Below are 17049 nucleotides of genomic sequence, written 5' to 3'. Positions count from 1 at the left end.
TATTTTTACAAAGCTTTATTGAAACTCGTATGTCAAGGTGACAGTAATTCAGTGTTTTGAAAACAGTAACAAAACGGGTACCCCGAACTCAGGTTTACCAAATAAATACTGGAAACCAGGGAGCGCGTTCCTCCCTCTCCCAGCAGGAACAAAGAGCATAATGATAGCTTCTGCTGACTGGGTGACAGGAACCTGTGCTAACGGCCACATCTGTGGCATCTCCCTGGAAACTGAGCTGAGTGTAAGGAGGTCCACTTTGATCCCAAGGACGAGGCCACTGTCGAGTTCTACATTCCTTCCAGAATAAGCAGAAGCAACTGCTGCAGCTGCCTTTGCTAACTAGGGGCAGAGGTCCCGAACCAGGTGGCACAGGCTGTAATGGAAAGGAGGGTGGGGTGCTTCTCCAAAGATCTCACGGCAATAGTCACCTCATCATGACGGGAATAAAAAGCTGGACACCTTCCAGCTGACAGTGGTCAGTCCTCGGGATCATCCAGCTTAATGGAGAAATCTGGCAGCGGGTTCAAAAGTCTGTTCTGAGAACATATTATTGCTGATCACAGTTCATATGATCTATGTTCTAGTCATGTGACTTAAAAATTGCCTTAAGGTTGTATAGCCAGCCACCTCTAGTTAAAAAAAGAAAGTACGTAGTGCATGTAAATGTAAAACAACTGTAGAACTTCATCTGGAAATCAGACAGCTTCTAATTTCTACAGAAATTACGCCTCCCTGGAGCAGAGAACGGGAGATTTATTGCTTTGATTTTGAAGGACAGGCAGGACCAATACTATACTTAGTTTCACAGCCAGGCCTCAGTGCCTTTGTAAGGCCATTGGCTTATTCCTGACGATTACAAATGTTGTGTGGCCTCTGTCCCTGCATCCCAGATTTTTACTAGCAAAGTGGCTGCATCTTTTTTGGCTTAAGAAGAATCTCCACGGCCAGTTGAGAGGATGTAGGGTTAGACTCACACTGCCCTCATGCACTTTGGTGCGGGGGCTACAGGTCCTCCGCAGCCGCCCAACTCCTCTCTCGGCCTTGAAGAGGCCGCTGCAGCTCACAGCCACTGGGGGCCACGAGGCCTGTTACAGGCCCAGGCTCTTTAGGAGCTGTTGTGCCTGGACAAACCTTCAAGTAGGACTAGGGCAGGTATGAAATGTCGCATAAAGAGTGTGAATCGAGAGGTGACAGTCCATTCCCTCGAGTGGACAGCACGCGCGCCTGGAGTCTGCTGGTGCAGACTGCTGCCCACGGCTGGCTCCCGGCTCTCATATGGGCTTGTATAACAAGGTGGTGACGTACTTCTTCTTGTACCGGTGGGTTGCGCTGAGCACCATCACTCCATCCTAAGCAAGAGGGCGGAAATTATCAAAGGCAGGACTGAGTCCGGGGGCTCAAACTTTAAAGCATATGAGAATCATTACGGGGATTAATAAAAACACATTCCTGGGCCCACTTTCAGCACGTGAGGCCTGGAAACTGCCCTTTAAGCCAGTATCCGCAGGCACTCTGCTGCTAGGAGTCTTCTGAGCACACACACAGACATGTCAGCACACACTGAGAGACATGTCATTACCTTGATAGAAAGTGCATAGAGGTGGTTCAACATGACGTGATTGGGCTCAGGGAGCAACGCTGGATCACACTGTGAGGGAACAAAGGCAGATTTAGGATTTGGAAATCAAGATTCTCCTCTTTATTTCACAGCGCTGGGTATCAAAGGAGAGGAGGTGGGCTGTCATGCTGCCTCCGTTCCTAAGTCAGGCGACACCAGGGCTTGTCTAAGGTGACAGGTGGGGCGAGAGGGTTGTGCCCGCCGACCCGAAGGCCGTGCCTGCTGGAGGCACTGGTCTGTGCTCCATCGGGCTTTCATCCTGGCCTCTGAAGTGTGGCCCTGGTGTGTTCTCTTGGAGAGGGATGGGCCGGAAGGGAGTTGGCTGTTGAAGGCACTTTCAGAGAACATAGGAAGATACAAGATATACGCAATGCTCCTGGGCAGTGAGTCCAAACTTATGTCTGTAAGACTCAGAATGAAATGGATGGGTAGGGGATGGGACACTGTTACCTGTAGAAGCTCATATAGGGCTGGCACTTAGAGCCATACCTTCCTATGTTTTGAGAGAAGCCAGAGTTGGGATTTTTTTTTCATTGTATACTCCCAACTTTTATAAATGCTAATTCAAATGAAAAACAAGTGTAGGGCAACCACTCTGGGGTGGTTATTTTGCTAGTGGGCCTCTTGTCATGGTCCCTGCTTCAAGGGAGAGGGTGCACTCATGGTCACTCCACACCAGTCGGAAACTCTGTAGTCCTGGCCCTGAAGTGCCTCTCACGGCCCAAAACAGGTGGTGTAAAACCAAAACTGTGCATCTACCCTGTGCACAGGGCTGCTGAGGCGGAGTGACCAGATCTTTCTAAATGAAGAGGCTACAGCTGTCTTCGACACAACCACGCATGGCCATCTGGCAGGGCTTCTGATCTAGGAGGTGCGAAGATCTCCTTGAGGACAGAACAGCCCGGAATCCTGCAAGAGTTGTGCAGGCCAGTTTTCTCAAAAAGGAAGATGGACGCAACGTGGAGATGGACAGCTGGAAAGCCAGACCCTCCCTCCAGCTTGGCCACCGCTGGCCAGGAGATTTCCTCCAGGCTTAGCATCCCAGAGGCTGGGCTGATCCTTCTGTCAACAAACACCCAGTGAGCCCTGCTGGGGTGCTGGGTAAGAGCACCAACCGCCCAGGGATCTCACACCAACCTGCCCTATCTGAATGCTGGCTCAGCCTCTTACTGTGTGACTCTGGGAGTTTTTTTAATTAACTAATTTTTTAATTGAAAAAGCCATACATACATATGTGTGTGTTAGATAGACTTCAGTAGAAACTAATTTTTAAAATTAATAGATAAAAATTGTATTTTACCACGTTTTAACATACGTATACACTGTGGAATGGCTACATTGAGCTCATTAACATAAGCATTACACCTCACGTTTTTTGTGGTGAAAACATTTAAAATCTACTACTCTTAGTGCACTGTTGACAGGTACGTACATTAGTCCAGCCATTATGAAAACAGTGCAGAGGTTCCTCAAAAAATTCAATCTAGAACTACCACATGTTCCAGCAGCCCCACTGCTGGGTATACATCCAAAGGAAATGAAATTGGTATGTCGAAAAGATACCTGCGCTCCCACGTTCACACAGCAATATTCATAATAGCCAAGACACGGAATCAACCTAGGCGTCCATCGATGGACGACCGGATAAAGAAAACGTGGTACATACACGATGGGATACTATTCAGCCTTAAAAAGAAATCCTGCCACTTGCAACAGTGTGCATGAACCTGGAGGACATTATGCTAAAGGAAATAAGCAAGGCACAGAAAGACAAATACCACATGATCTCACTTACACGTAGAAACTAGAAAAGTCAAACTCACGGAAGTAGAGAGTAGAATGTTGGTTATCAGAGGCTGGGGGGTGGGGAGATGTTGGTCAAAGAACAGGAAATTTCAATTAGGCTGGAAAGACTAAGTTCAAGAGATCAATTATACAACATGGTGACTATTGTTAATTACAATCTATTATATTCTTGAAAATCTCTAAGAAGAGTAGATTTTAAATGTTCTCCCTGGGATGTTACTTAACTTCTCTGTGTCTCAGCTTCCCCATCTGTAAAATGGGGATAATAATAGTGCCTACCTTCACAGGTTTGTTATGAGACTAAAAGAATACATGAAAAGCACTTAGACTAGAGTTCAGGGCACAATAAACATCAGCCCTTTAGTATTACAACTAGAGCCAAAGTTTGTGTTAGAGCTCAGTGCTGTCTTGGACAGAGGGTTCCTGACCCAGACCCTTGGTCTATCTCCAGAAGCAGTTTCAATCAGAGAAACCAGCCAGTGATGCCTCTACTTTCCAGGAAAAAAGAAAACAAAACTTTTCCAGCTTAGCAGGGCACTGAAAGTCATCTAACTTATAAAGCTTTGTAAAATTAGAGTTAAGAGAAACAGCCTGACCCAAGTGCTGCTAAGATAGAAGCTAAATGTCCTTGCAGTTCTTCACCTGTTACGGCTGAGACGTTGCCAACTTAGCGCTGGAAACAGTGGGCACAAGGGGCGGAGGCGTGCTGGTCCTTATGACCGGCTTCTTCCTGGCATAGGCTGGGACGGCCGATTCAGGGGTCAGGCCCATGCTTGGGGGACTCTTGGCACAGGAGGGAACCTGGTGCCCCAAGAAAGGCGAGTCCCATCGGGATGGGGTAACAAATACTGGGGCTCTGCCCTGGCAATCCGGCAGTGACCACTGGGGGGGACGCCCACACGCACGCATTTCCACCACCTCATCTCAGCACTTGCGTCCTCTACCTGGGTGTTCTACTCAGCAACGCGGTCACTTTAGCACCTTATAAACGTGTGCCTCTTAAGAGGTGGCCGGGACCACACTGAAGAGCATCTAATTTCCTAGAATTACGACTATGCCATACCCTCCAGAGCCAGGAAATCCAGGTCACACAAAATGGAAAATGAGCCACAAAGGAGTAACTGGCTGTTCTTGGGGATCCAGGAGAACACACACTTACTTTTTGCATGTAGTATCAATTTCCCAGAAGAAATGCATGTCACCCAGATACCCCAAATTTTGATCCAGAAGCACTGATGTTTCTAAAAGCAATTCTGTGATTAAAACTAGATTCTCAAATTTGGGGTCAGAAGCGGAGCTCCAATACATAGCTTGCTAAGAAGGGGTGGTTATAGATCCTACTGTGAAATTGAAATGGAATGGGGCTTAGGCTGAGGCAGGAGTGAAAGGCAAGAAAGCAAAGTGCAGAAAGGCTCTGTGAGACCCTGGAACCTCGTGCTCGCAGCCTGTCCCCACACAGAGGTAGACTGTGGCAGTTCACACTGTTAGGTGACATGAGCTTGTTCACCAGCTGCTTTCAAGAGGTGGACAGGAAGGGGAGCAGGACGATCCAGGCAGATGCCCGTGTACTCACAGAAATGCCCGTGTCCTTGTTCAGGATGACCTGGAGCAGATGCGGAGGGAGGATGGGCGGCGCTTTAAACCGCTCTTCTGGTTTGCAGACGTAGGGCTCCTGATGGTAGGGGCCTGGCGGGGAACTGGACAGCTCTGTTGGGAGACGGTGACAGCACATTGACGTTGACAATTAGGAGCAGTCTTATTTAATCTATGGTGTTGTCATCCGGTTTTCCTTGTCTCTTGTTCCCTCAATACAGATTTATATCCTCCTGAACGACATACAGCCTCCGAGGGTGCAGAGCAGAGGAAAGGAGAAACCCTTCTGCAGTCTGAGGACTGTAACACCCAGGAGTAGGCTCAGACGCCCTGGAGGGAGAGCGCAGCTGGGGCACCGCCAGCAAGTCTGGGCCAGACAACAGGGAGGCTGTTCTCAACAAGCTAACCTTACCCGCCATGCACAATGATGCTTCCTGTCGCTTCAGGCGGGGCTGGCCAAGTCCACAAAGAAGCTCAAGGCTTCAAGTGAGGATTAAGTGGCTAAACCCAAGTTAGGAGCACCACCAGCCAGAATAAAAGGGAAGATGCAGCAGTCTGTTTACACAGAGGCAGTGGAAAAACAGGTTAGATAAGGCACTGGCACATTTTGAAATGGGGGAAAAAAAAACCAAAAGTCTGATTTCTAAAGACTCTTTGACTCCATTATACTCAAGTTCCTTCCAAACTCTTGAGTATCTCCAATTACAGATAAAGAAGCTTCTAGAAGAACAGCGCTTCATAATGTTAGAAGCAGCTCATTTGGTGGTATTTGGCCAGTTGAAAGGTACCAAGCCATTATTCAAAGAACACGTGGGATGGGTTCTGATCACCAGACCCCTGGGCATATCCAGAAAAAAACCTGATACGCCCTCCTCTGCCAGCTGCCCCAGTGTCATTTTCTAGGGGACAGGCCTCCTTCATGTGACCCAACCGTATCACAGCAGGAAACTGAGAAAAGCATTAAGTGCAGAAAACTGAGCCATGAGAAATAAATAAATATTTTAGGAAAGTGAGTGTCTAGATATAAAAAATCTGCAGAGTGCCTGAAGTTGGCTTAGCAGCAGAAAGGGGTAAGTTTTCTCTCCCCAGGTGATCTATACTGTGGAAACTTGACTAAAAGCTTTGGTGTGTGGCATAAAATTACATTTACCAGCAACCCCCGATTCCCGATTAATCTGAAAAAGAAATGAATGATAGCTCTAAAAGATCTGTTAACTATCCAGATAAAAGCACACTAACTTTGGATTTCCAAGTCCTGCTCAACAACCTGACCCGTCAGCCACGGCGAGCCCACCCCGGTCCATTTACCACTGCCATTTCTGAACTGGTAACAATAAGAGATCCTGCTGGCGGAACCTCCAGGCCCCGCCAGGCGATGAAGAATCGTCCTGTAAACTGCATGGACTCCATTTTCTTAGAGTGCCAGACACGCTCCTGGGAATCTTTTCACTGCCTCCCACAGGGGCCAGGAATTGTTAAACCTCCGCTCACAGGAAGGGGCAGCGTGGCTGGCAGTGACACTTCAGATTACAAGCTGTCCTTTCCCGAGAATTATACATAATATGTTCTAGATAGTTTCTTCTGGTGGGATTTGGATGGGAAGGCAATTTAGTGAAACCTCGATGATTGAAAAGACTCTTGGAAGATGAGAAAATCTTATCAGGACTGCACTGAGCAGGTTCCCACAAAGGAGACCTGTGCCGTGGGGCCTGTTTCCCAGGATCAGCCTCCTCCTCCCCTGGAGGGATTCTGACAAGGGCTAATGCACCACACAAGTGATGCCCAGGGTCACTGAGGTGTCCATTTATCACCCGTCAGGCTGAAATTCTCCAGGCACCACGAACGGGAAGTGAGCTGGCAGGTGTCCCCAGTGTTGGCTTGTCACTGACCGACCCTCCAAGGCCTCTTCAGCTCTGCCCCTGGCACGAGATCAAGCACTGGTTCTGTTTCCACTGTCTACTTTCTGTGGGCAAGGAGACCTACTGAATACTTGAGATGACCGGGAAATGGCTTATAGCTCTCATGGGGCTCAATTTCAACAACCTGACCCGACAGTCAGGAATTCAGTTTTGTGGCTCTTAAGGGAGCTATAAATGTCCACCTGACTGGGTAGATTTAGCTCAAGAGTAAGAGGCAAGAGAAACAAGACGATTTCTAGACTGCACAGCCCCCACCTGCAGACATGTGGTATAAAATAACTGTGTTCATACCAGACACATCGGAGCACTTTTGGGAATCCACCATTAAAGCATCAAATACTTCAAAGTCAGTTTTCTTCACTTGAATGATGTTGTTAACTGTGCCAAGCTGGCTGGTTACTATTGGCTGGGAAGAGACAGACAGGGAGAAATCATAACGTGGAAGGTCTATGGGGTGATTCTTTAGAGGACTTGGAATTCCTTGATGGAAGGCCTCATCTCCTGGCTAGCCACCCTGCTCATCCTGGTCAACTTCACCAACTGTCTGATAGTGCTGCTACCCAGCTCAGCCACACACAGGGACTTTTACCAGCAGGGAAAAGGGACCTGGCAACAATGAGTAAGGGAAGGTGATTCGTTTGGACCGTACAGGCCACAGGGCGGGAGGAAGAGTACCTCAGAAGGGTCGTGTGTCCACTGACCATCCACAAAGAACTTGTACTGATGCTCCCCTTCGGGCAGATCCAGGATGGCTACAAAGTTATTGTGGCTGCAAGGAAAAAGGAAGCAGAGGATTTCAGCTGGGTAGGCTGCCCTCTTAGCTTACTTGCCAAATCAGCTATGGAAAAAAAAACCAGAATATTTCCGTGTAGAACCAAGAGTTTAGCTGCAGGAGAACAAACATTTTTAACCCATTTACACAATTCAGTATAATGATCTCAATCTAGAAAGGCTACAAGGAAGCAGCAGTGTAAAAGGTTTTCCTGAAAACTCAGTTTTGCTCAAATACCAGCAACCCACATCCCTAATATTAAAAGGTCAACAAACAGGCCTTTGTCCTTCTCGAGCTGTGTGTAAAATACCACCCCGCAGCCCTGGTGCCACGGAGGATGACAACACAAGATAAACAGCAAGCTGCCTAGTGGTACCCTCTGTCAGTTTGCCTTGGGCAGGGGAGGGGATCAATTTAGCAGGAGGCACAAATGTTCTCTAAAGAAACTTATGTAACTACTATAAAAGGATTCTGGGAAAGCTCTTTCATCTGGCTGTTTTATTCCCCGACTTGAACTGGCTGTGACTACTATGCCGAGTGCCTTCCTCCTCCTCCGACGTTACCACCGCAAAGCAGGCAGCCTCTGACAAAACCGAGGCCTGGCCCAGCAGGGCAGGATTTCTCCCTTCATTTCCTTAGACTACTTCCCAGTGAAGACCCTTTCTCACTGACAGAGACAGAAGTCCATGCTAGGGTTCCTGATGAAGTGTCTTACTATATCCTTGCTAATGACGCCTACATAGCATGTACCTTTCAAACAGAAGTAATACACAGAGAAAAGAAACCTCAGAGATCATGTGGTCCAACATTACTTTTTTACAGAAAGGAACAGTGAGGCTCCAGGTGCTAAGTGACTGTTAGCACAGCCAATGTGGGCTCAAAGCTGGGTCTAAGATTCCCAGCCCAGTGATCTCTCACTGCACGGGGGTCAGATCTCTGTGTTTCTGAGAAGTCCCGACTGGACAAACACATAGCTGAGTATGTGAAGTGAAAGATGTCCGTAACGCAGAAATACTGTCTACTGAGAGATGCTGCTTTCTTCTAAGATGTGCTCTAAATCTAGAGACTGCTTGGGTTTGGGATTTGAAGCCTATAAAATGGATGCTGAGTGGAAAAATCATCTTTTTCTATTCACCTACAGGGACCTTTCAAAAACAAGAGCATCCATGGGTGAAGACGTGAACACTCCCCAGGCAATTACCTTCTTGTGAGAGGAAGTTTACTCCAGTTGTTGAAGGACCCAGATAAGTAAACTTCCTTTCCGCCCCCCGTCCACCGAAATACAGTTGGCCGAGCCTGCGCGGGAGCTTTATCATTCACTTCCAGATCGTGCTGCCAGGCCAGGAATTCCTCCTTCTCTGGAGCCTAGGAGAGGAGTAGTTTACTAGTGACAGGAAGCCATTAGTGAGCTCTCTACAACAGACAGTTACTCTGATATTGACAATTCACTCTAAAGATATTGAGGCTTGGTAACTTACTAGTGGTGCCTCAGTTTCCCCACTGGCAAAATAGAGATAATAAAAATAATTATTTCTTAAGGCTGTGGTGAAGACTGAGTGAGACAGTCTAGTAAAATGCTCTGCATAGCGTCTGACACATAGTGACTACTTAATAATTATTAGCTATTGTCATTAAAGAAGTCTACATCAAAAATCTAGGGGAAACTATAAAAGCCATTCAGGAAGAGGCTGAAACACAACCAAGACTAGCTTAATAAATGTCATTTTCCTCTTAATTAAGCAAAATTTGAAGTACAGTCATGCACTGCATAATGACATCTTGGTCAGTGACGGACTGCATAGATGACAGTAGTCCCATAAGACTATAATACCATATTTTTGCTGTATCTTTTCTATGTTTAGATAAATAAATCCTTACCATCGTGTCACAACTGCCTACAGTATTCAGTTGACTAACATGATGTAGAGGTTTGTAGCCTACGAGCAACAGGCTATACCATACAGTCTAGGTGCGTAGCAGGCTATACCATCTAGGTTTGTGTAAGTACACTCCGTGATGTTATCACAAAAACGAAATCACCTGACGACACATTTCTCAGAACACATCCCTATCATTAAGCGACGTATGACTACAAATGAAAATTAGGAGTAATTCTAGAGCTGTCAACTTGAAAACTGGCATCTCCAGATTCTGAGGAAGGGAAAAATTACTAAGTGCCGTCCAGGCACTGGGGAGAAAAAGACAAGACAAAGGCTGACCACTCATTATGGTAAACAGTAACTTTCAGTGTGATTAGCACCTTATAACTGAGGCAATCCAGAATAAGAGAGAAACTCATTCGACTCTAGGTAAAATAGCTGTGGTTATGGACCTTTTACATTTTTTCCTAGTCAGAAGCCAAAGACTTTAAAAGAGCAGGAGTCTCAGGCTGGGAGAGACTCTTCACAGAGTTAAACAGGGCTTCTAGCACCTTCATGTCAATGCTGAGCTGAGCTTATCTAAAATATGCCTACATTCTTTGTTCCAGCAAAACCTACAGATTAAAGAGTAACAGACTGGAATCACTTTACCCTGAGGATGTGATAACTAACTGTATTCAAAACAGTGCACTAGTGTAGTTAAAAGAATCCATTACTTTTCTTGATATCTGGGGCATTCAATCATGTATCTGGCTATATCATTTCAACAACTTCTGATGAAATGAGAACGGACGCTACTTAAAATCATTCTCCACATATCATGTGTATGCTAAACACTTCTTGTAGAAATTTTGGAACAGCAACGGAACAACACATACTCCTTGAAGAAAGTAGTTTGATTCCCATGGTGTGGGGCTAGATAACCATAATAGAATCAGGAAGACTCCCGAACGGGTGGTCGGCCCAAACTTGTGAACTATATGCTCTCAGCCAAGCCTTATAATTCTCAACAAAGAAGGGACCACCTACACAGACTCTCAATATGCCTTTGGAGTAGTTCATACCTTTGGAAAAATCTGGATGGAATGAGGGTTAATTAATAGTAAAAGTAAAAACTTAATACATAAAGAGTTAATAACCCAAATTTTAGAAAGTCTAATGTTACCAGAAGAAATAGTTGTAGTTCATGTTCCAGGACATCAAAAAGGGTCCTCCTTTGAACACTGGGGGAAATAAGAGATGAAGTAGCTAAACAGGCTACTCTCTCCTCAGAAACGTCAATATTCCATTTAACACCACATCCCCCTGCCCCTGTTGCAGCCCTCATTTTTACCCCAGCAGAAAAAGAACTAGTAAGGAAAGTAGGGGCGGCAGAAAATTCAGAGGGAAGATGGCTGTTGCCCGATGGAAGGCAAATCCTATCCAAACCGATGGGAGAAATTTTAACCCAGCTCCACCAGAGTAGTCATTGGGGTCCCCAAACAATGTGTGATGCGATTCTTCGCATTTATAGTTGCACAGGTATCTACATGTTAGCCAAACAAACCTCTGAGGGATGTATAACATGCGGGAAAACTAATAAGCAAGCTCTAAGACAGGTGCCCTCTGGAAGGAGGAATCCTGGGTTATGACCATTTCAAAGCATTCAAATTGACTACACAGAAATGCCCAAAACAGGCATCTCAAATACCTTCCTGTAATTGTAGACCATCTCACTCGCTGGGTAGAAGCGATTCCACTAGCTGGGGCAACTGCTGATAATGTAGTCAAAGTCCTGATTGAACATATCGTGCCCTGATTTGGTCTGATCGAAAATATTGATTCAGATAACGGGAGTCACTTTACTGCTAATATCGTCAAAGGACTCATACTAGGTTTTAGAAATTAAATGTAAGTATCATACCCCCAGCACCCTCCTTCCTCAGGAAGGGTAGAAAGAATGAACCAGACTCTGAAAAATCAGCTCACTAAATTCATCCTGGAAACCAGGTTACCTTGGACTAAATGTTTGCCTGTAGCCCTTTTAATGATCTGAAAGGCCCCTCGAAAAGACATAGGCTTATCCTCCCATGAAATGCTTTACAGATTACCCCATCTCAATTCAATTACCGACATTCCCACCTTCGAAACCAAAGACCAATTTCTTAAGAACTATATACTTGGTTTGTCTTCCACTCTGCTTTCTCTCAGGGAGAGGGGACTCCTGGGACAAATGCCACCTCTTGAGTTTCTGGTCCATCCACATCGACCTGGAGACTATGTGCTGGTCAAAGGCTGGAGGGAAGAGAAGCTCAAACCAGCCTGGGAAGGACCCTTCTTAGTGCTTCTGACTACAGAGACAGCTACAGCTGAGAAGGGCTGGACACACCATACACAAGTGAAAAAAGGCAATCTTTCCCACACAGGGAAGATGGGAGGCCATACCTGCATCCAATCCCAAAGTGACCTTCTGAAAGGTTTAGTTAGCATTATCTTCATTTCCCTTTTCCAGCTATCAGCAGGCCTTTTTACAAGCAATGTTCCCAGTTCCACAGCACGGCAAACTGTAACCTTTGACGCCTGTCAGGTTATACCACGCAGAAGCCCAGAAAACCAAAGACAGCTTTCCGGAGCTGACAAATACCTCTGCCCTCATCCTCCCCCACCAAATAATCCAACCCAAGATGTTACTACTGGCCCACGCACTAGACGACCCGAGCTTTGTAGCCCATGCCACCACTGGGTAGATTTTTGGTGGACAACCCAATATGAAGGTTGGACATCACCAGGAGGCTATCTTGGATCAACCTTAAAACCTAAAATCTACTTTTCAAAAGGGATTTTCCCACCAAATTGCAAACTACATCAGTGCAACCCTGTAACTTTTTCCATAAACGTCCCCACTTCTGAAGACACAACCTTAAATAGAGCCTTTGGAATGGGAGCAGATATATGAGGTACAGACCCAATTGGACAATTCTCTTTAAAAATAATGCCTCCTGCCTCAACCGTCACATCCCCCACTCCTTCTATAAAACCTGACAACAGCACTGTACCTAAATCTTTCCCCAATAACCCATCTAAGGTAACCATTATGCAGGTCAAGGATTTAAGGCAAACAGCTGCAACAGAAACTGGGTATAAAGCTAAAAACGCCCGGTTAGATCAAATATCCTGTGCACACTCTAAATAAAAGCGATTGTTACGCCTGTGCGACAGGGAGACCGGAGGCCCAAATAGTTCCTTTGCCACTTGGATGGCATGCACTGTATGGTAGCTCTCTTCCAGGAGACCAAGGCATGGGGAAATAAATCGTGTAAAACCCTATCGTTGCCCTTCCCTGACATGAGAGGTCTTGCGGGTCAGCTCCCAAGGACCGTGAGGCCACCAGCCTCTGACGTCAACTTCACCTTATGTCTCTCTACACAGGAGGAGGGGGCAGTGTCTCTTGAAAACAAGGCAGGGTGCAATGAAAGCCTGGCCTTCAAGAACGTACAGGATCAGTCTGCCCTCTCCCTACCCCGAGGAGACGTCTGGTGGTATTGTAAAGACAGACTGTTCGAGGTCCTACCAGAAAGATGGAGTGGCACCTGCGCTTTGGTGCAACTGGCCATCCCTTTTACCCTGGCGTTCCATCAGCTCCCAGTTAAGGAAAGGGGACATAGGACAAAAAGAGAAATAAATGCTCCCAGAGGATCTTTTGATCCCCATATTTTTACTGATGCTACTGGAGTCCCCGAGGGGTACCAAATGAATTCAAAGCTAGAAATCAAATAGCTGGTGGGTTTGAATCTATATTCTTTTGGTGATCCACTATAAATAAAAATGTAGACTGGATCAAATACATATACTATAATCAACAAAATTTATAAATTATACCAGAAATGCCATCAAAGGTATAGCTGAACAACTAGGACCTACCAGTAAAATGGCTTGGGAAAATGGAATGGCTTTAGATATGATACTAGCAGAAGGCGGCGGAGTGTGTGTCATGACTGGAGGCCAGTGCTGCACTTACATCCCCAACAGCACAGCTCCGGATGGCACAATCCCAAAAGCTCTGCAAGTACTATCTTGGCTAATAAGCTAGCTGAAAACTCAGGGACAGATGACCCTTTCACTAGCCTTATGGAGCAGTGGTTTGGAAAATGGAAAGGGTTAATGACGTCAGCACTAACTTAATTACTGTATTTGGTGTCTTAGCATTAATGGGATGTTGCATTATCCCTTGTGCTAGAGGACTAATCCAAAGATTAATAGAAACAGCCTTAATTAAACAACCTCTTCCACCCCCATATGAAAACAGATTATTACTATTAGAAGACCAAGAACACCAAAGTCATTCCTCCTCACTGAATTTGAAGAAAAGAGTGAAAAAGTCTAATATAAAACAGGGGGAAATTGTAGGGAGAGATAACCTTGGCTTGATCTTTTCTGCCAAAGTATCAGGAAGTAACACACTTCCACATACCTTACTGTGCCTGACTGGCCCGCCAACTCCAAACATCTACTACCCTAAGAGCCCCCCACCCCCTCTTCCTTTGTGTCTTAGCAACACACCTGAGCCAATCGGGTAAGAACAAGACTGTGCAGTTGAAACTCCAGTCAATGGGATGAGACACAGCCACAGGTCTGTGTTAGGGATAAAAAGGTGAGGAGCCCCCCTGTATCCCACGTTGGGTGGCTGCTTTTTCTGCCTCGAGGTGCCCTTCTGATCAGAAGTAAAGATTTTGCCTTGCCCAGACAATGTGTAGTGTCTGTTTTCTTAATGGCACAGCGGGTCATTTCTAACAATGGTGTCTTAAATAGCCTTGGGAGCAAAATTGCCTCTGGGGAGAGGGACGTCAAGTTGGAGAAACATGATTTTAAGCTTTAAATATGATTTTAAAGTTCACTTTGCACACAGCATTTCAAGAATGCCACAAATCTAGAAAGCAAGTTCAAATCACAGCATGTAGGGACAAATAAAAGCAGGCTCTTTATAAGAGACTCAAAACTAAGACCCGAGTGAAGGTATAAGATAGTAACGTGATCAATTGCCCAGCCTAACCTGAGGAAAGGTGGAATGAGTTGCCAGGCAATTAGCCTAACAGACTATGATGATTAACATGAAACTGGATACTAATAGAATACACTGTGCACAGGGCACCTTCGTCCTTCCTAAATCTACTTTGTTCTTTTAAGGAATAAGCTGTTTTTGGATATACCACATAAATATCAGCTGCCAGCGCACTCAGTGTCCTTAGACTGGGCCCAGCAGCTGGAAACACAAACCTTATCAAGGTGGTTAACAGGAATGCTGCTGAAGCGGACGTCAAGCATTATCTGAGTTTTCAATGAATTGTGAACTAAAATAAAATCTTAAGACTCCCTCCACCCCCAACTGAATGGGCCCCTTCTTGGCCAAGGGGATACCCTAAAACTGAGTTGCAGGCCAAGAAAGGGAGGTCAGACATGCCTCATCATGCGCCCCCTCCCTTCTCGTAGGTATCCTTTGTAACTCACTGACAGGCCTAAGGCTATGCAAGACAAACCTGACAGTCCTCAATTTACACAACACATATATGGCTGGCAGCTTGTCTCCGATTAACAGACTTTCTTATCTTAAAACGTTCCAAGCCTTCAGACAAAGCTTCATTTCTTTTTTAACCAATTACAAGTCAAAGAGTCTTTAAACCCACCTATAACTTGTAAGCCCCAGCTTTGGGACGGCCCACCTTTTCGGGCCAAACCAATGTATGCCTCCCATATATTGATCTATCTGTAATCCCTGTCTCCCTGAAATGTAGAAAATCAAACTGTAACCTGAACCACAGGAAGTCCACTTGCTCAAGGCTTCTTGGGTGTGGCTCCTGGCCAGGTTACTCAAAGTTGGCTCAGAACAAACCTCTTCTTATTGTATTACAGAGTTTGGCTTCTTTTCCGTTGACAGAATTAAAACAGATTGCAGAATGAATTCCACATTTGGCCGGCAAAAATGTTTGCGTTGGTCTGCTTAAGATATTAAGTCATATTTAAACAACACAGTTGAAAAGCTGAGTAGCTGCTGGCTGCCTCCTTCAGACTGACACTTCACTCACCCACTGACCTCCAGAAGTCGAATGACTTTTCTAGGCTTGCTCTAAATAAGCAGGGTGACCCAAAAGCGTTAGGCAGAACTAAGCACACCTGGCAATTGCAGGCAGCTGTTCAACTCTTTCAGTTTACACGTGTTCTCTAGTTTATCTTCGAAACGGACAATAAACTCCAAAACCAACTTTTGCAAAAGTGCCAGTCTGCCTAAAGATGAAGGAGGATTTCTCCAAGCGTGAAATTAATTACACCTAAGAGAAAAGCAGAGACCTGGGCTCAATTACTGCTAGCTCGACTCAATTAATTAAGAATTTGAAACTCCTGTCCCAGAGCTTTCTCCTTAATGATGTTGAACGAAGGGAGTTCCTCCTCCCTCAGGGTGACTTTCTCATATCGGTAATTGGACGCAGGTTCTTGGACTGCTAAGAGGGTTCTTTCAAAGGCCACCTGGCTTTAAGTGTAGCGGGTGAAGTACCACCTCCCTCCCGGTTCTGATGGTTTTCGGGGGGATGCGGCGGGAATACGGTGGAGGGTTCCTCCCGTCCACATAAGTCAAGGGGAAACGTTTCCCCCAGTCCCCATACCTTGATTTCCTCGGAGTGGAAGAGGTCGGCGTCCTCGGGGCTGTCCATCAGGATCTTGGGCCTGTCCCCGTCTTTGGTGCCCCCCGAGCTGTCCCTCCGGGGCGTCTTATGGCCACCGTGCCGCTCCAGCGCGGCGCGCTCGCTGCTCGTGTTGCCCATGATGGGGGTCTGTGGGGACACGGGAAGCCGGACGGAGCCTCACTCCAGGAAAGGGACCCCGGCTAGGGGACTCTGCAAGGAGCACCAGGCTACCTGGGGCCGAGAGCCGGCCTGAGCCGAGTCAGCAGGGCTGACGAGGTCTCGCAATCGCGCTTTACCTGCTCAGGCGACCGCGGCGCGAACCCAACGAGCTCAAAAATAACCCGACACTTTCCCAACAACTTTCCCCCACCCCTTCCCAACTTCCGCTTCCTGCGACTGCGCGAGTTGGCCCGGCCCAGGGTGTGAGGGTGGCGGCGGCCAGCCAAGCGCGCGAGGCTACTTCGACCTCACTTCCGCTTCCGGTCTTGGGCTGCGCGCCTCGGCAGGCCTCAGAGGGCGCAGTCGCAGTCGGCCGCCCAGGGCCCGACCCAGGACTAAGCCGCTGGGGGCCGGCAGGGGGCGCCCCAACGCGCCAGCTGCCCGGGCCGCTCTCCGCGTGCTGAGCTGAGTGGTGCCGTCAGATAAGGTGTCTTTGCCCACTTGCAGTTCATTCTACACTTTACAGCCAAAGGGATCTTTCTAAAGTGCAAATCTAATTAAGAGAGTCCTCTTCTTAAAGCCCTCTAATGCACTAGCTCTGACTCTTTAGAGGGCATTAGAATCACCTGGAGTGCTTGTTTAAAAT

At 46.7% G+C, this 17049-nt stretch overlaps 1 protein-coding gene across 3 annotated transcripts; it reads right to left on the bottom strand.

The window, feature by feature from the left end:
• Positions 1-16723, bottom strand: PRKAB1 (protein kinase, AMP-activated, beta 1 non-catalytic subunit). 3 transcript variants are annotated; one of them, XM_012650217.1, is made up of 8 exons: positions 16541-16723; positions 16224-16391; positions 8910-9073; positions 7612-7705; positions 7228-7342; positions 4998-5131; positions 1580-1648; positions 1-1349 (listed from the first exon to the last, which is right to left on the bottom strand). In XM_012650217.1, exons 2-8 carry the CDS (start codon positions 16380-16382, stop codon positions 1272-1274), a joined length of 813 nt encoding a protein of 270 aa, XP_012505671.1. In that variant the 5' UTR covers positions 16383-16391; positions 16541-16723; the 3' UTR covers positions 1-1271. The 3 variants fall into 3 exon arrangements, with proteins under 3 accessions (XP_012505671.1, XP_012505672.1, XP_012505670.1); XM_012650218.1 differs by having other exon boundaries at positions 16476-16579; XM_012650216.1 differs by having other exon boundaries at positions 16224-16657.
• Between the last annotated feature and the right edge of the window lie 326 nt (positions 16724-17049).

The sequence above is a fragment of the Propithecus coquereli genome, unplaced genomic scaffold, assembly GCF_000956105.1.
Source record: "Propithecus coquereli isolate 6110/MARCELLA unplaced genomic scaffold, Pcoq_1.0 Scaffold314, whole genome shotgun sequence".
Taxonomy (NCBI): domain Eukaryota; kingdom Metazoa; phylum Chordata; class Mammalia; order Primates; family Indriidae; genus Propithecus; species Propithecus coquereli.
The sequence above is the reverse complement of the archived record's forward strand: the minus strand, read 5'-3'. Positions and strand labels throughout refer to the sequence as shown.